At 43.7% G+C, this 23,026-nt stretch overlaps 1 protein-coding gene across 1 annotated transcript in view; it reads left to right on the top strand.

The window, feature by feature from the left end:
• Nucleotides 1-16,306, top strand: part of Actn2 (actinin alpha 2) — a 67,891-nt gene extending 51,585 nt beyond the window's left edge. Inside the window, exons 13-21 of the mRNA XM_051194749.1 lie at nucleotides 4,102-4,210; nucleotides 5,209-5,349; nucleotides 6,756-6,938; nucleotides 7,934-8,068; nucleotides 8,881-9,060; nucleotides 10,531-10,677; nucleotides 13,189-13,254; nucleotides 14,601-14,759; nucleotides 16,079-16,306. Coding sequence (XP_051050706.1) covers nucleotides 4,102-4,210; nucleotides 5,209-5,349; nucleotides 6,756-6,938; nucleotides 7,934-8,068; nucleotides 8,881-9,060; nucleotides 10,531-10,677; nucleotides 13,189-13,254; nucleotides 14,601-14,759; nucleotides 16,079-16,237 — 1,279 coding nt within the window. The 3' untranslated portion in view covers nucleotides 16,238-16,306. The remainder of the gene's footprint in view (nucleotides 1-4,101; nucleotides 4,211-5,208; nucleotides 5,350-6,755; nucleotides 6,939-7,933; nucleotides 8,069-8,880; nucleotides 9,061-10,530; nucleotides 10,678-13,188; nucleotides 13,255-14,600; nucleotides 14,760-16,078) is intronic.
• The last annotated feature ends 6,720 nt before the right edge of the window (nucleotides 16,307-23,026 follow it).

Consider the following 23,026-nt stretch of genomic DNA (forward strand, 5'->3'; position numbering starts at 1 on the left):
ATTGAAGCAGCCTTAAGTGTTGCCCATAAACTTTAAGCAATAATCTTATATTATTATGATTATTATTGCTGGCATCTTTGGTGCTGTTTGTCCCACACAGCTGAGGTGAAACCAGGCATGAGATTTAGGTTGTGCTCATCTGACTGTTAATAACATGCTTTTTCTTCCTGCCCATCCTAAAAATAAGAGATTTTATGCAGTTCTCAGAAGTACATAAAAATAGTCATTGCAAGCCCTAATTCCCCAAATGCAGGTGTACATGTAGCCACTGTATAAGAATCAGGGAAAATAGGGACACTCTAGCTATAATCTCAGAGGGGCAGCATTGGCGTTTTCATTGTGGTTTAGCAGAAAGTTGTTGCAGTATTCACTCTTTCTGAGTCCTGACCATCCTGAACACTCTGTAGACCAGGCTGGCCTCAAACTCACAGAGATTCCCCCTGCCTCTACATCATGAGTGCTGACATACTTTTTCTTAATAATAGTTTTTTAAAATAACAGTCAGTGAATGGGAGGGTGCACACACACACACAGACACAGACACAGACACACACACACACACACACACACACACACACACACGGGTAGATCAGAGGGGAAATTTCAGGGGGCTTGGTTCTTGCTGCTCACCTCGCTGAGGCAGGGGCTTTCTTGCTTCTGCTGCTGTACTGTGTTCTCCAGGCTTCTAGTTTTTCTTCTATGTTGCCCTCCCATCATGCCATATGAGTTCAGGGATTGCAGGCATGTGCCATTTAGCATTTTATGTGGGTTTTAGGGATTCAACTTGAGTTGTCAGACTTACTTAGTTGCTTTTTCATTTGTATTGCCAAAATGCCTGACAGAAACAACTTGGAGGGCAAAAAGGTTATTTTTGATCATAGTTTCATAAGGATTTCAGTCAATCAGGACAGAGAAGACCAGGAAACAGGGAGACTTAGTGTTGTAGAATTTCTATTGCTGTGATGAAATATCAGGACCAAAAGCAACTTGAACAGGGCTAGAGAGATGACTCAGAGGTTAAGAGCACTGACTGCTCTTCCAGAAGTCCTGAGTTCATTTCCCAGCAACCACATAGTGGCTTACAACCATCTGTAATGGGATCTTGTGCCCACTTCTGGCATGCAGGCATACATGCAGGTAGAAGGCTGTATACATAATAAATAAATAAATAAATAATTTTTAAAAAGCAACTTGGAAAGGAAATGATTATTTTCAGCTTACATGTCCTGAAATCATAGGCTATCATGAAGCAAAGTCAGGGCAGAAATTCAACCAGGGCAGGAACCTGGAGACAGGAACTGCAGAGACCATGGGGAGTGCTATCCTACTTGATTTTTTCTTTCTCCCTTCCTTCCTTCCTTCCTTCCTTCCTTCCTTCCTTCCTTCCTTCCTTCCTTCCTTTCTTTCTTCCTTCCTTCTTCCCTCCCTCCTCCCCCTCTCTCTCTTTTTTAAAATTTTCCTTTTTATTAGATTTATCTTTCATTTGAGTGTTTTGTCTGTGTACTACTTGCATGCTTGGTGACCATGAAGACTAGAAGAGGGCATTGGATCCCTGGAAACTAGAGTTAGGAATGGTTATAAAACCACCATATGGATTCTGGGATTTAAACCCAGGTCCTTTTCTAAGAGCAACGAGTACTCTTAACCACTGAGCCATCTCTCCAGCCCCTCAATTTGTTTTTGTATATACCCCAGAATGGCCAGTCACAATGGGTTTGGCCCTCCCACATCAATTATTGATCAAGAAAATGCTCTACAAGCTTGCCCACAGGCCAGGCTAATGGAACCATTTATTCAATTAGGTTGTCCCTCACCCCCCCACCCCCCACCCCCCTACCCCCGCTCCTGCCACATCTCAGATTACTCTAGATTTTGCCAAGTTGACATGAAACTAGCCAGCACATGTAGAGTGGAGCCAGAGATGAGTATGACCTTCTAAGGTCCACCCTTGGTGACTCATGCTACCAGACTCCACCTTCTTCAAATTCATGCAGCTAGCCAGGGACTAAGCATTCAGGACATGAAACCGTAAGGGACATTTCAGACTGAAATATTCAGAAATTTATTAGAAAGACTTATCTCTTTAATATTTACTCTTTAACTATCTACTGCCTTTCTATTTTATATCAGTTTTGTGGAGCTGTTCGGGACATTTGCTAGATTCATCTTTTGGTTTATAACCAAAGAATCTTAGTCAACCTTGGACACACAAAAGTGTGTGTTTGTAGATAGCTGCTGGTTGCTCTTAAGAACTGGACAAGCGTTAATGAGGTGACAGGGAGCTTCTGTTCCTACTAGAATGTTCTGGAAGAACACTCAGATAACAATTACATACATTTCCTCCGTTTAGCAACACAAACAGTAAAGTCAATGAACATGCGCTAGTATATGAAAAAAGAAGCAAGTTGGCCTCTGACCTCCATGCACTTGTCATGTGTGTATGTACACATACACATTTATTTATAAATGAATGAATATGCAATAGTTTTTTTAGAGTAGTGAACAACTATGGTAAGCAGAGAAACAAACCTGAGCCTCAGGGGAGTGGTTTACAAGGGACCTGTCGCTCCACAAATGCCTCTGAGCTCCACAGTCCTTGTTCTCAGCCTAGTAGGATGGTGGGTTTTATGCAGGACTCAGAAGTTTATCCCTGAGATGAGGTTAACTGTCACGGAAGCTTTTTGTTTTGTTCTGTTCTTTGTACCACGTTGGAGGCATCCAACAGTCCAAAGAGTCATTGACCCTAAATGGAAGAGGTCCATCCTGCCCAGTTTTAGCAATCTCTCTGTGCTCAGTGATGTCACTGAACCCTCCTGGACCAATCACTCAGTAGGCAGCAAGCTGCATGCCCTTCTAGAGGCGCCAAGGACACAGAACCCTGCAAGCGGACACCCTTCCCTGTGACTCATTTTAACGTTCCAGTCACAGTTGCTGCAGCTTGTTTTCTGGACTGACCTGGGTCAGATAGTTGGCTTTCCTTATAGTTTCCATTTAAGAATCGTGCTCTCGGGAGGCCTCAGAGAGGACACAGGAAAAGAAAGCTAGCCAGAGCATTAAGAAGACTGCTGTCTGATTTAAAAACTGTTGCCTAACATGATTTATAGTAATTCTTACAATTTATTCCAAGTGATAATACTTCCAATAGGGACAGTTTCCTATCACATTTGTGTTTTGCATGTGTGTATGTGGGGGTTGGGGGTCCCTGGGAGTGATGTGGAGAGGTCAGTCAGTCTCAAATGTTTTCATAGGACTTTGTAACAGGCAAAGGGCTTGCATGATTCGGCTATGCCAGCTGCCCAGTGAGCCCCAGGTATCCTCTTGTCTGTGTCAAGTAGTAATTAGCATAGCAGATTTGTGGAGGACAGGGAACAACATAAGCATTAAAGTCAATTGTCAAACTTGATGGCAGGTGCCTTTAGCAGCCGAGTCTCCCTACCAGTTTTCAATTAGGTTTTTTGGGAGGTGGGGATAAGACAATGGGAGATGGCTGTCAGTGAAATGCTTGCTGTGTAAGCATGATGACCTGAGTTTGATCACATAGAATTCATGTTCAAAAGCCTGGCACAGGGACTGGAGAGATGACTCAGTGGCTGAGTGCTTGATTACCTACCTTGCAGACAACACAAGTTCAGTTCCCAGAACCCACGCCAGGCAGCTCGAAACTGCCTATAACCCAGCTCAGCGTATCCATCACCCTCTTCTGGCCTCCACAGTCAGGCCAGACACACACACACACACACACACACACACATACACACACACTTTTTTTTTTTTTTTTTTTTTTTTTTATGAGCATGATGGTTGGTGCTTTTATCTTCTGTTCTGGGGAGACATACCTAGAGCTCACTGGCCTGTTAGCATAGCTGAATCATGCAAAGCCCTGGCCATTGGAAGACTCTGTCTCCAAAAAGATGAGAGTTGTTAGATAATGACTGACAAAATTACTAAGGGTTTACCTCTGGTCTCCAAGTGCATGTGCACACATGTGTATGTATGCACATAAGTGCGTATACACACACACACACATACCTCTTCCTTGTTTATTTCCACCTTGTATCCATTTTGCTCACACCATTAATCTTTATTTCTTGCTTTTCATAGTGAACTGGACTATCACGATGCTGTGAATGTCAATGATCGGTGCCAGAAAATTTGTGACCAGTGGGACAGATTGGGGACGCTCACCCAGAAGAGGAGGGAGGCTTTGGAGGTGAAAAGCTTGAAGTTCTGTTGACTTGAAAACTCCTACTAGAGGCTCCATAATGAAATCCATGGTGTTAGTTGTGTTTCTCCATGGCCTCCTGTGGAGACAACCAAACTTATCCAGAAAAATGGGTCCTAAGAAGAGTGTGGAGAATGGGAGTCTGAGGACCATGGGAGGCTGGTAGCTTTGCCCTGGGATGTATCAAGTCAGCAACAACACATATTTTTCAATTTTAAAATGTTTGAAGGGTGATATGGTCAAAGCCTTGTTTGTTAAGTAGCAATCACTCCAAACTTCCCAAAGTTCTTTTGAAAGTTTTTAAAGACTTATATATCATTTTTAATTTCTATGCATGAGCATTTTGCCTACATGCATGCCCATGTACCACTTGTGTTCCTGGCACCTTTGGAGACTGGAAGAGGGCATTATATCTCCTGGACTAGGAGTTACAGATGGCTGTGAGCCATCATGTAGGTGCTGGGAATTGAACTCAGGTCCTCTAGAATAACAGTATTAACGCTTAAGCACTGAGCCATCTCCCCAGCCTCACTAAATTTCTGCCGTGCTAACAACCTACTCAGGGTATCAGGCCCATCTTGAGACATGTAATTAGAAAATGGCAACAGATAAGTAAGGAAAAACTGCTAGAAAATAAGCCAGGGGATGTAGCTCATTTGGTAAAGTGTTTGCTTTGCACATACAAGGGCCTGGGTTCACTTCCCAACATCTCATGAAACTGTGTCCTGGTCATTAGTAACTAATAAAACTCAGGAGGTAGATGTAGCCAAGGTCATGGGTTCTGTCCCCAGCACCAAAACTAAATGAACAGAGAAGGCCTGTCAGAGACCTGCAGGGCATACTATACCATCATTTCAGCAGCAACTAAGATAAACAGCAGGACACACTTTGTTGATCTGGATACATATTTATGTGTGTTTGCACACCTCAGGGCTCTACGAAGTGTATTTAATCCACAATAACACTTGCTTCTATTTAATCTTCAGAGAACTGAGAAATTGCTAGAAACAATTGACCAGTTGCACCTGGAGTTTGCCAAGAGAGCTGCACCCTTCAACAACTGGATGGAGGGTGCCATGGAGGATCTGCAGGACATGTTCATCGTCCACAGCATTGAGGAGATCCAGGTGAGGGGACTCGAACTCAGTACTCTTTCATTTAGTGTGTATTTGTTGTATAAAGTGATGTGTTTTGTTCCAAGTATTTTCTGCACCCGAGTCTTTATTCTGCATTACCCTCTCCTACCCCACTTCTGGTAGTCTCCTTCCTTTGCTCAAATAGTCCCTCTTCTGTTTCCATGTCGTGTGTGTGTGTGTGTGTGTGTGTGTGTGTGTGTGTGTGTGTGTGTGTGTAACACCTAGGTTCTGGGCTGGTAAGATGGCTCAGGCAAAGGCACTTGCCTCCAGTCCTGACAGTCTGAGTTCAATCAGCAGAATTCGCACGGAATTCACACGGTGGAAAGAGACAACTGACTCATACAAGTGTCCTCCGACTTCCACACACATTCTATGTCATGCATATGAACTGACATTCACACTCAAACACACGCAAAATAAGTCTGTAAAAAGGGAAAATAAAAGTTGAACAGTAGTGGTGGACCTTTTAATCCCAGCACTTGGGAGACAGAGGCAGGCCAATCTGGTCTGCAGAGAGAGTTCCAGGACAGCCAGGGCTACACAGAGAAGCCCTGTCTCAAAAACAAAACAAAACCAAACAAAACAGGAAAATAATAAGGTACTAGATTGAGGAAGACACTTGATGTTGACCTCTGGTTCCCTTATGCACACAAACACACATATGAGCACACCCACATATGCACACATACAAAAGAACCTCCAAAGCAGCTTTCTACCAATCTAAATCAAGTGTCTTTTATACTTCTTCAATGCATTTGATTAAGTCTATAAATAAGACTTGCTGGCTTTGATGTTAGGAAGAATAGCTACCGTCAAGTACCCAGGACATAGTTTATTCATAATCCATTTATGGTGAATTTGAGATATAATAGAATATAAAGAAAACATACATTTGTAATTCTCTTTCCAATAAAATTGATATTCAGTGAGGGCTGGCTTTATTCAGTAAAATGTTACCTTGTAGGTACAAATTCATAAATTCATAGAATCTAGGTTTAAATAAAAAATAACAAATTGGACATGATAGCGCATGCTTGGAGTCCCAGTGCTGGGGAAGCAGAGACAGGCTGGGACTAGCTGATCAGCCAGACTAGTCTAATCAGACAGTCACCAGGCCAGAGAGAGTCTCTATCTAGAAAAGCAAAATGGACCTCTGGCCTCTACACACATGTACACACATCTGAACACACATACAAAGTTCACATAAAAGTCTGGGTGTGGTGGTACATGCCTGTATCCCACAAGCTGGGAGTGGAGGAGAACCAGGAGTTCCAGGTCATACATGACTACATAGCAAGTCAAAGCCAGTTTGACTACATGAGACCTTGCCTAAAAATAAAGATATATACAGTTGACACTCCGGTCATATTGGCTGTCTGCACTCTTCTCTGGCATAGAGTCTGATCACGGCGCATGAGCAATTCAAGGCTACACTGCCAGAGGCTGATGGGGAGCGGCAGTCCATCCTGGCCATCCAGAATGAAGTAGAGAAGGTGATCCAGAGCTACAACATCCGGATTAGCTCCAGCAACCCCTACAGCACTGTCACCATGGACGAGCTGCGCAACAAGTGGGACAAGGTGGGCATCTGTGGGGGGAGGGGCAGGAGGAGGGAGGGTAGGGCTGGGTGTGGGTTGAGGGAGGGATTAGGTGGATAGCTCGCCATAGATGGCATGTGTGATGTGAGAAAGGTTTGGGGAAAGAAGAAAGACCTAATTCAGCATCACCCTCAGAACTTCCTTCCCTCCCTGCCTTCCTTCCTTCCTCCCTGTCTTCCTTCCTTTCTTTCTTCCTTTCAGTCTTTATAGATGTGTTAAATTGTACTGTTGTTTAGCAACTTCTGTGATTTGTAGGGAAATAAAGATATTATTTTCCTTAAAGAAAATATTATAAATTTTGGCAAGGTAAATGTTGGTTGTGATATTAATACTGTCAGGGAAACATTTTAAAATCCTGGCCTGAGATGGCTCAGTGGGTGAAGGCATTTGCTGTGCAAGCCTGGGGATCCAATCCCCAGAACCCACTTAAAGGTAGGAGAGAACCAACTCCGCAGTGTTGTCCTCTGACTTGCACATGTGTGCTGTAGCATATCTGCACACACACTGTTGTGGCATTCACCATCACCGGTTCTACTGAATCCTGTGTGCACCTGATGCCCACATTCATAGATAAAGGAAATGCTAACTTGCAATCATGGAAAGTGAAAATAAAGATGCTAGTCTTATTCAAGTTCATGATTCTGTACTGTGGTCCTAGCCCCCATGGGCTTGCTGCTGCAGGGAGAGAACACCTTAATGGAGAAATGGCCCTTGTCCTTGGACAGACTCTTAAATATCCTTGACTAAGCTGTTCTTTCAGCAGTCCCTTGATGTGACAAGGTAACAGTCAGAACTAGTCCCTTGATCAAGGACTCCTTTCCCCTCTGCTCCCTAAGCAGCTTTCCTCTTCTTCCCACTTGCCCTGTGGTCTTCCCTCTGCGAACCCTAGTGTCAAATATCTGATGGCGAGCTCATCCTGTGGTCATTCCATGAGACCAGAGCTGGCCTCTCACCCAGCTGTCCTTGGGCTCTGACAGGTGAAACAGCTGGTGCCCGTCCGGGATCAGTCCCTGCAGGAGGAGCTGGCTCGCCAACATGCTAATGAGCGCCTGCGGCGCCAGTTTGCTGCCCAGGCCAATGCCATTGGTCCCTGGATCCAGAACAAGATGGAGGTAAGTGGCTCCCTTCCTGGGGCCTTCTGGAGCCTGGAATTGGTACTGAGCTTCAGCACAGCACACCCCTGCCTTGTTTTCTGTCTGCGCTACATTGTCTGTGACCTTTCTCTCTACCTGCTAAGGCCTCTTGGAGAGGTTAGAGTGTAGGGAGAGGCATATTGGAAGAAGGGGCCATTCCCGCTGCCATTTCTCATCAGTGACAAAGCCCTATCTCACCAGGACCTAGATTTTTAAAGCATCCATCCCTAAAGAGGGCAGGTGAAGACTCACACATACTTTGTGTTTCTAGAACATTCAAGGAACAATGGCGTTGGAATGGCTCTGAGGGTCTGGCTTCATTTTATAACTTTTCAACAATAGCTAGGAGACATTTTATGTCTCTCCTTTGGGATAAAATGTTACCTTTTAGAGGTAGAAAGACCTAAAATTATAAGGAATTCTCTCCCCAGTGCTCTGGTATCTGACAGCTCTGCTAATGTCTGTCAGTCCTAGTGCCCCCAGCACCAGAGCAGAGTAACTATGCTCAGCACATGTCTCTACCCTTCCAGTGACAGCAGGACTTTCCTTACTCCCGCTTTGGATCATGGTGGTTGCCTTTCTTTCTCCATTTTCTAGACAGACATGAACTTCACCTTATTTCATCCTGTGATCTTGTCACCAGTCTGTCTGGGAACATCTAGTGCCTTGGGCTGCCTGATGTAGATATAGTCACTGGCACAAAGCCAGAGGCCCACTACTCCCTGTCTGTCTCCTACTTGTGTACTGGAGATTGCCCCACTCACCGGGTGTTCCTCATACCCCACACATAGGAGATTGCTCGAAGCTCTATCCAGATCACAGGGGCCCTGGAGGACCAGATGAACCAGCTAAAGCAGTATGAGCACAACATCATCAACTACAAGAACAACATTGACAAGCTGGAGGGTGACCACCAGCTCATCCAGGAGGCCCTAGTCTTTGACAACAAGCACACCAACTATACCATGGAGGTATGAAGGGCAGGCAGGCAGGCTGCACTTTGCCACCAACCTTGACACCTTCTCAGCTTGATTCCTCATATACATCTCCCTCTCCGTTTCTGTAAATGCTGTATTGTGAACACTAGAGATATTTAAGTCTTCCTTCTTAGTGGGTATGGAAAAGCACTGTGAACTATTACAAGCACCAAACAATAGTTAATTGTCAACATTATTATTTTTGTTTGTTTCTTTATTTCTTTTTAAAAATTTTATTTTAAGTAAATTTTTTTTTCATTTATTTTACATACCAACCACAGTTTCCCCTCCCTCCTCTTCTTCTGCCCCCCCCCACTGCCTCCCACCTACCACCCTCCCCTTCCACTCCTCCTCTGCCTCCATTCAGAAAGGGGCAGACACAACTTTAATCCTAGCACTTGTGAGGCAGAGACAGGCAGATCTCCGAGTTCAAGGCCAACCTGGTCTACAGCAAAAGTTCCAGGACAGCCCTAGCTATTATGCAAAGAAAGCCTGTCTTGGGGTGGGGGGGGGGGAAAGTCAACATTGTTATTATTGCCACAGTGAAGTCATTACACTTCTTTGTCAAGATTACCAGAACTTAAATTGTCTTCATTTCTTCCCATTGTTTTTTGGTTAGGTTTTGTTCTTGTCGTTGCTATTGTTTTTGAGACACGGGCTCGTATAACACAGAAGCTCCAAGGTTTGACTATGTAACTGATAATTACCTTGAACTTCTGATCCTGTTGCCTTCACAACCTATGTGCTATGATTACAGGCATGTGCCACCATGCCCGTTTTTATTAGTTATTTAAAAATTAGCATATAAAGTCAATTCTGTCCCCATTTCTGTCAGTCTGGTTCAGTTTGATCTCCCTAGAGCCACTGGGTATAACCCATGACCATCCACCTATTTGGTAAGTGGGAAGATGTCTTTAGTGACAAATAGACCACATGTTGAATTTTTAAACTACAAAATGTGGGCTGGAGATACACTTTACTTGTAGAGCACTTGCCTAGCACATGCAAGGTTCTAGCTTTAACCCCTACTTCCAAATATTGTAATATAAATAAATATGTATTAATATGCAAAGAGCCACTTTGTAGGTTGTTATTCGTAGAACTCTGGTCTCACTTCTCAACATTTCCCACATGACAGAATCTTGCAAAAATTGAAATAGTGGAGATATGTTTTTAGTAAGATGGCTTAGCAGGTAAAGGCACTTGCCATAAAGTCTGACAATCTGAGTTAAGCCTAGGAACCCATGTGGAGGTAGAAGGAAGGAGCTGACTCCAAATTTTCCCACGATCTCTGCACATGTACCCTCACCCACACTGATGAAAATAATAATAATTGATAAAGTAATTGTAGAAAACCTATACTAAGCCACACTTACTTCTGCTTATTTGAATCCCCTCCTTCTGTGACAATGATGCATTAGAGCCTCTTTGACCTAGCTGATGGTTGGTTCTTCCCTTTGGCAGCATATCCGCGTTGGATGGGAGTTGCTGCTGACAACCATTGCCAGAACCATCAATGAGGTAGAGACCCAGATCCTGACAAGAGATGCGAAGGGCATCACCCAGGAGCAGATGAACGAGTTCAGAGCCTCCTTCAACCACTTCGACAGGGTATGCACTCTCTCCAGTTGTTTGAGACACAGTTAGGCACATCTGGAATAACATGCATACTGTCACTTGGAGTCCTTTAAGTCTCATGTATGCCAGGCTGGCCCTCTGTGTGGCTGAGGGTGACCTTGAACTCCTGGTCCTCCTGCCTCCACTTCCCAAGTACTGAGATACTGGCAGGAGTATGCCACTGTGCCTGGCTAGTCGCTTTAAGTAAAAGTAAACAAGGAAACCGAGTGACACCAAGGGAACTAGCTTTCGAACAAGCAGTGCTAAGGCCTGATGCCATGCCAACTGACATTCCATCAAGGCTTTTGCTTTGTTTCCTGGAGTTGGGTGTTTAGTTCACTGGTGGGGTGCTTACATAGCAAGCACAAGGCCCTGGGTTAGCCTTTTCTCCCAAGTTCCCAGCTTGGGAGAAAGAAAAACAGACAAAATCTACAAAGAAAGATGAACCAAAAGAAAAATGTAGCTTGCTTTGTTTCTCACCAACTGGGACACTATGGTTGATATCAAAGCTTAGCTGTCCTTAGTGAAAGCATCTGCTTGGGCTGGAGACATGGCTTGGTGGTGAAGAGGTCTCCTGTTCTTGCAGAGGGCCTGGATTCAGTTCCTAGCATCCACACAGTGGCTCACAAGCACCTGTAACTCGGGCTTCTGATCTTTGAGGGCCCATGCATACATGTGGTACACATATGTACACTCAGGCACACAAACATAGACATTAAGTAACTAAATAAATACAATTTATTTAATGTAGAAAAGGTTTATTTACATTAAACATTGGAAAGGAAGAAACAAAGTTTTCTGAGGTGTGTTAGGGTAAGTGATCAGATGTTTAGATTACTTTATGTTCTCACTAGACAGCAAATGGGAAACACTTTCTTGAATCTCAGCATGAGGGAACAGAGACAGGAGGATCTCTGTGAGTTCCAGGCCAGCCCGGTCTACAGAGTAAATTCCAGCACAGCCAAGGCTACATAGTGAGACCCTGTCTCAAGAAATGCAAAAAGAGAAGAGAAAGAGGGAAAACAGTCAAATGGACTGGGGGGGGGGGGCATGGAGGGTGTAGAAGGAAAGCTTCCTCCAGTGGACAGCTGAGTTGCTGAATGTCCTGGAGCACAGGAGTGGTATGACCAGAGCTGTGTTTCTGGAGGTTCATCAAGATGCCAGATGGGAAAGTGTGTGTGTGTGTGTGTGTGTGTGTGTGTGTGTGTGTGTGTGTGTGTGCACATGTGCGTGCGTGCTTGCGTGCATGTGTGTGTGTGTGTTGGAGTGAAGGTCTAAAGTAGAGCAGAAGTCTGCAGCTCAATGGCAAGATCTGAATGGAAGACTGTGAGAGGGAAAAGTGATAAGTGACATTCCAAATTCTGTTGACAAGAGAGAAGGAATGCTCATGTGCCATTGCAGGAAAGGCCACCCTCCTACGCCAGCAGTGGGAGGCCAGTTTAGGAGCAAAGCCAGTGAGTCTGTGCATAATGATTTTCTCCAGCAAGTGACCACTGGAGACGAAGAGAGAAAGGTTCCCCCTCCAGAGCTAATGCTCTAAAGTAGGTACAAGAGCCAGAGCAGGGCACCGAGGGAAGTGGGCAGAGGAGTGAGTGATAAGGCAGAGTGCAGGGCTGCAGGACGACTGACATAGGGGAGGGTAGCCCCACACACAGGCCTGAGAGCTGACACAAGTTCCATCTACAGAAGACAGAACTTCCACCAGTAGCTTTACAAACTGGCCATTTCCTAAGTGAACAAAATCAACCCAATTACCAATAAAGTTATATTGGCGAGACTTGTACAAAGAAACACTTTCCAAACCACCCAGGATTTTGCATACCTGCTTCTATAGAACTGAGGCCACTGCACCTTTGGGTTTGGGGGACAAGCTGAGCTTGCCACACAGATGAGGCACTACATCTGGCCCTGGATTCCATTCCCAGATCTCCATCTGGATACTAGGTCCCAAGACTGGTTGAGCCCAAAGTTTCCAGTTTCAGCTCTAGAAATGTTTTCAGTAGGTGCTGCTATCTCTGGGTGGCAGCAGTGAGCTCCTGGCTGGCTCCTTTTGCTGCCTTTAATGTGGGTTTTATTAATTTTTAATTGGTCTTTCTAGCACCTGTCCTCTTTCTCTTCCCTTCCTTTTTCCCTTTCCTTCCCTCTTCCCTTCCCTCCCCTTCCTTTCCCTTTTCCCTTCTCTTCCCTTCCCTTCCCTTTCCTTCCCTTCCCTTCCCTTCCCTTCTTCCCTTTTTGTTCTGCAGCTCCGAGGATCAAACCTGGGGCCTCATGTTAGGCAAGTGCTCTTGCCTACAGCCTAGTCTCCTCTTCCCTGCTAAAGAGCTATTTTATAGTGTTCTTGTACTGGTGGCTCTGTCCTCCAGTAAGTCAGGGGTGATCTCTACTCTTGGCTGGGCCACAGGTCACCTTTTCCCTACCACCTTGCTCACTGGGTGCTGGGTCAAGCAGAGCTAGCTGCTCATCTCGTCCTTAACTGCCCTCTCTTTGTTCTTTGCATTTGCACAGAGGAAGAATGGCCTAATGGATCATGAGGATTTCAGAGCCTGCCTCATTTCCATGGGCTATGACTTGGTAAGACACAAACTAAAATTCTACCGAGGTCTGATCATGGGAAATAAATGATGTAATAACTTTCAAATTGGTTCATTTTCATATCACAGGGCAATGTTTTTTTGAAGACCTACCTGTCACTATATAAAAATAATAATGCTACAGAGTTAAAAATTCATGTTTATTCAGTAACAAGCAAGGTTTCCTCATGGTGAAAGCATCAAGGATGTGGTTTCCTGGTGATTTTTAAAAGCTTTGTTAACATAATTGCATACTTCACTGAAACCACTTAAAGTATACAATGGCATCCAGTGCCCTAAGTTTTAAAGTGTTTCCTTTAATATTTCCTTTAAATATTTAATATTAATATCTTAAGGGCTGGGCATGATGGTGTATGCCTTTAATCCCACCTCTTAGGAGGGACTGTATGAGTTCCAGACCAACTTGCTGTACATTGAGAGTTCCATGGCAGCTAAAATTAAACAGTGAGGTCTCTGTTTCAGAGAGAGAGAGACAGAAAGAAAGAGAGAGGGGGAGGGGGAGAGAGAGAGAAGACAGATTATAGTAATACATCAGCTAAGAAGAACATACTTGCTGTGAGCTCTTGCAATCATAGTGCACTCAGTTGCCCTTTGAGGAGTTATATATTTATCTGTTTTGAAACAGTGTCTTGTTAGATAGCCCAGAGTGGCCTTGAACTTGCTGAGATCCTCCTGCCTCTGCTTCTAACCTGGGGTTTAGACTCACAGCACTGCAAGAATAAATTAAATATATAAATTTGTAAAAGAAGCCAGAAAACCAGGTGGGGGTGATGCCTATAGCACTTGGGGTATCTTGTTGTGTAGCCCAGGTGATGAGAGCTTGGAACTTACTATGTACTCCAGGCTGGCCTCAAGCTTGCCATCTTTCTGTCTCAACTTCCTGGATACCAGAACTACAGGTATGTATCCTGCCTATATGTAGAGCACTGTTTCTTTTTTGGCAGTGCTGGGGACATAGCAGTTAAAGCTCTGACCCTGAGCAGTATTCATGTTTCTAATGAGTATTTTAAACACGACCTGCTTTGACTCCTCTGGTCATTTAAACTAAGGAACAAGCACCATCTTACTTAGTAATTCTGCTTTCTAACACTGGCTGAATTACTCTTTCTAGTTATGTGATGTAACTCAGAAGGACAACATGAGCTACAGAATGGCCAGACTTCTGATGTACAGGGTCTTCTGACCCCATGCTACAGCAACTTTTAAAACTGATGGAAATGAACCTATGTCACCCACCAGGGAAGCCCTCTTCCAAGAATCATGTGGAGAATCCTTTGAGTTTTCGAACCCTGAGGCACTCACTGTCTCTGTACCACCTTGCCTTAGGGTGAAGCTGAATTTGCCCGAATTATGACCCTGGTTGACCCCAATGGACAAGGCACTGTCACCTTCCAGTCCTTCATTGACTTCATGACTAGAGAGACAGCAGATACCGACACCGCAGAGCAGGTCATCGCCTCCTTCCGAATCCTGGCTTCTGATAAGGTCTGCTTAGATAGAATTTCCTTTGCTTTCAAACTTTTTAAATTATCTTTGGGTGTCTGGGGGCAGTAAGTACACACAGACGTGGGCTTGGCATGTATGGAAGTCAGAGGACAAGGTCAGATGTCAGGCTAGCCCTCTCCTTGTTTGAGATGTGGCATCTGCTCACTGCTTCATATGCAAGGCTAGCTTGCTGCAAGTTTTCAGGGTTCTCCTGTCTCTATCCCCTCATCTCACCACAGGAGTGCCGTGTGTGTGTGTGTGTGTGTGTGTGTGTTTGTGTGTGTGTGTGTGTGGTCAGTTCTCACCTGCCCCCTATACATGGCTTCTAAGGACAAGCAGCCTTCTGCAGCCTTTACCCTTGGAGCCAGTTCTCCAGCTGTACATTTCTAATATGAATTAAGCAGGGGTTTATAGTAGGACAGAAGTCCAGAGAAAGAGTAAAGCTCATCCCAGAACATGGGTGGGTGAGTTCCCATATGTGTACGCTTTATAAGCTCTGTTCTTGGATGTCGGTCTTACTTTTTCCTTTTTTTTTTTTTTTTTTTTTTTTAATTTTTCAACTGAGCCTGGAGGAAAAGATGGTACACAAGTGAGAACAGAACTAGTCTAGAATGCCATAGTTCCACGGCAGAGGGTCAGCAGCACTATTTTGGTTATAATGAAGGCAGTCATTACAGGTGATGTTCCAGGTCCATTGACACTTACACTGACAGTAGCACACTGTCCAACAACTAGTACCAGAGTCCTGGCCTTGAGCATCCCTTACTTCTGCGTCTTCAGCCTTTGCAGGTGCACAAACTGGCTCGTCTTTCTTCTCCTGAGCCTGAGCATACACTTCTTCCTCTACTTCACTCTCATGGCACAGGAGTTTCAAGGAAGGTGGTGCTAGGACTGAGAGTAATATTCCTATTTCTTTAAGAGACAAAGCATGAGAGAGTCTCTACTTCCTAAAGACACCAGTTGGGTGAATCAAATGACTCCCTCCTGTGTTGTCGTCAGATTATGATATAAACCAACTCTACGTGTGAGGTGGGAAATTTAGATCGGAACCTTTATGACTCACATTTGGCTCAGTTTGAGAAATATTGGTAACAATTCTCCATGTGTTTTTAAGAAGCACACTGGATTTCTTTCTGGCCATCTTGTAGATTCATCCTATATAAAACAGCTTTTGTTCATTAATTGATACAGTGGGTAGTAGACGCCCTACCTGTAAGCCTTGCCAACGTAAAATGTATAAGTATTAAGATGGCTTATATTCTGGTGTTCTCTGCAATTAATTTGCACTCCTGTGTGTATGTGTGTTTTTTTTTTTCCAGCCCTATATCTTGGCTGAGGAGCTTCGCCGAGAGCTGCCCCCAGATCAGGCCCAGTACTGCATCAAGAGAATGCCCCCGTATTCAGGCCCAGGCAGTGTTCCTGGTGCCCTGGATTACACTGCCTTCTCCTCTGCCCTCTATGGGGAAAGCGACCTGTGATGCTGTTTCTGTAATCCCTGACCCTATCAGAATGCAATAAAGGCTGAAGTATAGGTTGTTTCCTGGAAACCTTGAGAAATTTAATTAAGGGGTGTGTTGAGCTGGATGTGGGGGCACATGCCTTTACTTCCTGCACTTGGGAGGCAGAGGCAGGTAGATCTCTGTGAGTTCAAAGACAGGCCTGGTCTACCTAGCCAGTTCCAGGCCATCCAGGGATACACAGTGAAACCTTTTCTCAAAAATAAATAAACAACAACAAAGAAGAGAGGGGCTAAGAAGAAAGGTCAGTCTCTAAAGTGCTTGCTGTGTAAGCATAAGAACCTGAGTCTCATCCTCAGAACCTACATTAAATGTACAGAAACAATGACCTAGCAATTGGATCCCTGGGTCCCAAGCAGAGAAAGGAGAGAACCACAAGTTTTCCTCTAGCTTCCACATACATATGCACATGTGCACCTGTACACACATATATATATGATCATGCTCACACGGTTCTCTGTCCTGCCAGCCAGCTCCCAAAAATGACATGGAGACTTACTATTAATTGTGAAAGCTCAGCTTATAGCTTAGGTTTGTTCTTGACTCGTTCTTATAACTTAAATTAACCCATTTCTACTAATCTATATTTTTATCGTGGCTTTTTACTTTCATTCTGTATGTTCGACTCCCTCCATATCTCATTGGCATCTCCCCTATGCCTCATTTATCTCCTCCAACTTTCTCTCTCTACCTGGAAGCTCTGCCTATACCTCCTGCCTAGCTACCGGCCGTTCAGCTATTTATTAAACCAGTCATAGCAATATATATTCACATGGTGTACAAATACCCCACAACATACTCCTTGTAGCACATTCTTCCCAGCCTATGTCAGGCAGAAGCAGTTTCAATGCTGTGTGATGTAGTGGTACTTTGCCTGTGAGTTTTTCTCTGAATTTTTAGCTAAGTGAATAAAAGAAAAAAGGGTAGGTAGGCTTGTTTCTTTAAGTGAACCAGATCACTTAAATACTATGAAAACAGGATGCTCCAGATACAGATGTGAGGGGAAGTGTGAAAACCAAAACATTCAGGGTTCATGACTGGGAAAGCAATCACAAACTGGTAAAGGCTTGATGCTTAAAATAAATCTTCCTGCCTTTTATGTTTATGTTGTTATCCTTGGGATTCTAGCAATTTTTCTTATTCAAAAACCAGCTGGACTTAAATATAAGTGATTCTGTCATGTTGTCATTGGAATTAAGCACTATGAATGGGCCCACCATTGAGAGAAACAGATTGCCCAAAAGATCTTTAGTATTAAAAGCAAATTTTTCTTGAGACAGTATTTCTCTGTAGCCCAGGATGACTTCAGACTGGCAGTCTTCCTGCTTAAGCTCCCTGGTTACAGAGAGATTACAGGTAGATGGTGACATGTCCCCTTTTTAATGATTAAAACAAAACTTTATTGTTGTTTGAGTCTCATGTAGCCAAGTCGGCCTCGAGCTTCTGATCCTCCAACCTCTGCTTTCAGAATAGTGGGATTACAGTGTGTCCCCAAGTCAGGCTCATTACATTTTTAAAAATTATTTATTCTATTATTGCAGTTTAGTCTATTATGTATGTTCGTGGCTAAGTACATGTGATGACGTGTGTGGAGGTCAGAGGACAACTTCTGGAATTTGATTCTACCCTTCTACTATGTGTGCCTGAGGCTCAGTAGCAGCCATCTTTACCTCCTGAGCCATCCTGTTGGCCTTCATTAACATTTGAATAATTAATTATTATTAATGATGTAAATTGTTCTTTGTGTAGGTATGTGTACGTGAGTGCAGATGCATGAGAAGGTCAGAAGTGTTGAATCCTCTGGAGGTGGAATTACAGGCAGTTGTGGGTGCTGGGAACTGAACTCTGGTCTTCTAGAAGGGCAGAAAGTCTCCTTAACTGTGGAGCCATCTCTTCAGCCCTCTCTCATTAACATCTTTGAAGCAGAGTTTGCAGTCGCCTCTTTACTATGCAGACAGGACAGTCTGATTTGGGGGGGGGGGTTCTTCCTTGGGACTTGAGGTCTTTGCCAGAGATAGAGGTGGAGGCAAGAGGAAAATGAGGTGTCTACTGTTGTCTCTTGATGCCCAGAGTTTTTCATGTCTTAGTGCTCTGTTGTTAAATTAGGAGCTGACAACAGCAGTTCCCAATGACACAAGCAAGCTGCAGTCTAGGGACACCAGGTGGAGCTCTCGCTTGCCTTAGCAGGAAAGAGGTGCCATTCTCAGTTGCAGGAGGTAAGGTTTTCCTCTATGGCCCCTCCCTTTGCACTCCTTTGCTGCATTCCTCCTAGGAGTTAATAGTGCTAAAGGTTAGGTCTTCACCTCCTGGAAAGGGCAGTGATTCATAGTGTGGCTCTGTCTGGGTCAAGCCCCACACTCCCAAGGACATAGGACATCATCTGTGCTCCCCATTTGGTGTCTTGGTCTGGTCAGTGTGCATTCAATTTTCCATTCCTGTTGTCTAACGCTATACAACTTTCTCAGAGTTTCCATCATGCTGACAGCTTGTAACAAACAAAGTGGGAACTCCTGTTAAATGTTGGTCCTTAATGATCAGGAAACAAGCTATAAACAAACAAAAACAATTGCTAATTGCAATTAAAGTGTGAACAGAGAGGCAGCAATGTGCTACTGAGTGTGTCTGTTTCCTTAGTTTTGATAGGTTTCCACAGACAGCTAGAAATCTGTTCTTTCTCATTTACCAATGTGTGCTGATAATTCTATTGACCTTTCACCTTGGTCCATTTTCTTAATTTGCTTCATAATCAAGTAGTTGACAATTTGAAAAATCTCTGAACTCCTTGAACCTTTGAGGTTAATAGCAGATGCTTTTGGGATGGTGTGTAGCTAAGCTTTTGACTAATGTATTTGAAGCAGATCCTACACTCCACCTGGAAATGTGAAGGAGAACCCTGGGAAGTAATTCCTCTTAGCTAGGTATTTGTGTTTTAGGGTGGTCATGGGTAACTCATCTCCCTAAATATTTTTTACCTCTTTACAATATTCATCAAGAGATTGGATCAGTACTAATGATAAATAAGGAAGGGAACTAAGCTATGAAAAACAATAAAATGTTTATACTGTCATCCTAGAATGACATACTTGTTTTTTTTTTTATTTCTGATCATGAGTTATCAATTAAACTTGTCAAAGAATAGGCATCTATTTTTTTTTATCATTTTAAAAAATCATTTTAAAGGATACGCAGGCTGTAAACAAACTTCTCATACTTGAAATATTCATTTGATGTTGTGTTTGCCTGCTGTACAGAGTCAAGGCTGGTTGGGGACATGGCTCATTTGGTAGAATGCTTGCCTAGCATACACAGAGTCCTGGGATCCCAGCCCCAACATTGTGTAAACCAAGTCTGATAGCACATGCCTATAATCTTAGTATTCTGTAGGTGGAAGGAGGAAGGTAAGAAGTTCAAGTTCATCCTTACCTACATAAGGAGTTCCAGGATAGCTTGGGTTATATAAATGAAACTCTGCCTAAAAAGGAAGGATTTCAGGGGGAACTTGTATGTAGTGTAGAGTAATTTTAAGATGGGGAAATTAGAACAGACTCACCCACTTTTGGGTTATTGATGCATGGCTTATGAGGAATGTTCAAGCAGTAGGTCAGTTCAGAATTCTCAAGAAATATATATTTAATTGTCCATACACCCAGTTCTTACTTCCATGTTTCACAATGTAAAGGTCTGGGCTGTGACTTGGGTATCTGTGTTTTTATAAACTCCACAGGAATTGTATTTAACACCTAACTTAAAGCCTGTGGCTTAGAGGAAAGACTGTTTAGTAATCAAAACCCCTAGGAACTAGAAAAGCCCTCCATGGAGGGGTTAATAGGAAGTTAGACAGCAAGAGTGTTCAGGTCAAATCATTGTGTTGTCCATTTGGTAGTATAAAAATGTTTGGACATAGCCAGGCATGGTGGCACATACCTGTAAGGCCAGCGCTTGGGAAATAGAGTCATGAGGATGAGAAGTCCAAGCTCATCTTCAGAGAATCAAGCTATCTGGGTCTATGTGAGGCTCTGTTTCAAAACAAGTTCCCACCACTGCAGAGAAATGCTTGGGGGATAATCAAGGCACATGCACAATTCCTTTTGTATGGTTAGGGTATGAAAGGGTAGCCAAGTTAGCAGATAGATAGGAAGCGGGTTGCATGAACTTTTATAAGACACAACCAGAGAAAGAGGATGATTCAATCTGTAAACAGTGGTTGTGCAGGAGGCAGAAAGTCCCTGCGAATACACAGCACGAGCCAGGAAATGGTACTACAGTTGGAACTTAATTTAAAAGGATTGAAATGAGGATAGGGATGACTAGGAATTAGGTTCAGAGGTTAAGAGGACAGCATTGATCCAGAAGCAGGCCATGGGCTCCATGGACAGATCATGAAAGAAAGGACATATCAAACTGGATGAACTAAAGTTGCAAAATCAGACTAAAATCTAATCCAGAAATGGACTTTTTAGTTATTTATATTTGGTTTTTGAGATGGAGTATCACTTTAACATAAGGTACCTCCAATTCAGGGTGGTCTTCCTGACTCAGCTTCTAGGTGCAGAAACGGATTTGTGTGTGTGTGTGTGTGTGTGTGTGTGTGTGTGTGTGTGTGTGTGTGTGTGTGTGTGTGTGTGTGTGTGTGTGTGTGTGTGTGTGTGGTATAGCAGTTTCCTCCAAGAGTAAAACTTTCCATCTTGGAGGAGAACTTCTTAAGATATAAGCCACAAAGGGAGAATAAAATAACAGGATGCCTTCTTAATATTTATTTATGAAATGTATGTGGAGTTTTGTCTGCATGTATGTATGAGTACCACATTCCCATGGAAGTCAGAAGGTGTTGGCTCCCCTGAAACTGGAGTTATAAATGGTTGTGAGCCAGGGATGTTTCATAAGGACAAGAAGTAAACAATTCAAAATAGCCTCAGGAAGTCCCTAAAACTGACCAGATTCACCAGGCCCCTCCCTCTCCAAGAGTATGTAAGCATTAAAAACTAACATGAGTCATTCTTAAAGGAGCCAAGCTGCAAAGAAAGTTTAGACTACCACGTAGCCTAGAATACCAAGCTGCCTGGCAGAGGCTCACCAACTGGACCATTAGGAAAGGACATTCTACAGCCTGTTGAGGTGCTTGCAGGATGTGGAGTGGGCTCCATGTTTCCACTTTTCATTAGCTGTCTCTTATGCTGGAGTGGACATTGGTGACACAGGTGTCTCTGAGTCATTTCTGCTCCTGTAAGTAACCCCTCACCCATATTCCTGCAGGTAACCCCAATAAAATTCATTGATTTGCTGAGTTGAACTGTGGTGTTTTTCCTTCTAGAGTGAGTAGGTAGGTGTGTGTGTGTGTGTGTGTGTGTGTGTGTGTGTGTGTGTTGTATCTCCCTAAGAAAAGTCTTGTGCCACAACTGAAAGGATTATTATTGAGACCCAGGTCCCAGAAAATCCCTGATCTGAAGCCTGGGCCCTGAACCAGTGGGAGAGACACTTTATTCCTAAACCTAGAGCCAGGGAAAAACACTCCAAATCTGAAACTAGTGCCAAAAGAACATACTTTGCCCATAGAATTAAACCTATAAAAGGAATTCTTCCAGCCCCTAAAATTGGAGTCTAAAAGCCAAAAAGAACCATAGAAAAAAAACACAGTTTGGTCCTGGAATTGAAGGCCCTGACACAAAACTAGCCAGTCTCTGAGCAGGAAAAACTGACCAATCCCTGAGTAGTAAGTAGTAACCTCTACCTAGGGCCAACCTTTCTAGCTCAGGGAAGTAGTGAAGTAGTAACCACTGGTCTAGAGGCACAACTCCCCATAGACTTTAAACCTAGAAGTAGCAACCTCTAGCCTAGAGACATACTTCGACATTTTCCAGATCTTAGCCCAGAGGGGCAGCCAATCCCAAGCCGGAAGGTGGAATTCCCAAAGCCTTCTCTTCTATAAAAACTCCCTCCCCTCAGCTCTCAGGGTCCATCCTGCTTTGCTCCTGTCTAGGGTGTTAATGTCACTGCTGCTGCTTCAGTGGAACAGAGACGCAAGTTAACTCACAAATGTAGACACTTTGTTTTTTGCATTGGAGTATGTCTCATCATGATGATTCAGGCTCCAGCCTTCAGGTGTAACAATATCGGCTCAGGACACCCCAAGACCAAGTTCTTAGCACGAAGGATATATTTGCGAGATATATATCCCTGAGGGACAAAAGGCAGGGAATAAGAGACAAAGACAGGATATGGAAGGTGATGGAGAAGAGGAAGGGCACAAGGGAGAGGGGGAAGGGGTATTTTCCCCAGAGGGAGACAAAGAATAAAGAGGAGACAACCCCACAACAGAGTATTTTTACACTGGACGTTTGCAAGCAAGTGAAACAACATGAAGGGAGGCTTCATAAGGACAGGAAGTCCCCAAAACTGAATATATTCAGCAAATGGGGGTTTATAAAGGTAAAAAGGGAAACTTCATGTTAGAATGTTTAATTTTAATTTGGCATGTTATTTAGGTGAGCCAAAGGGGGCTTTTGATTTCTGGGCTTTTGATAGCTGAATCTTTGTGGTCAGCCTCAGGAGGAGGAATTGGCCAATAGACCTTGGTGGTTAGCTTTAGGAATGTAATCTAATGGTTCTTAGCAAGGCAGAGGGGATGGGGGAGAAGAAGAAGGCTTGCCAGAGCCATCTTTGTCATGTTGGGGCTGGCTGGAGTCCTTTCAACAACAGTGTGTCTATATCTGTGTATGATGTATGTGTATGGTATGTGCAGATGTGTGCACC

The sequence above is a fragment of the Phodopus roborovskii genome, unplaced genomic scaffold (assembly GCF_943737965.1).
Source record: "Phodopus roborovskii unplaced genomic scaffold, PHOROB, whole genome shotgun sequence".
Lineage (NCBI taxonomy): Eukaryota > Metazoa > Chordata > Mammalia > Rodentia > Cricetidae > Phodopus > Phodopus roborovskii.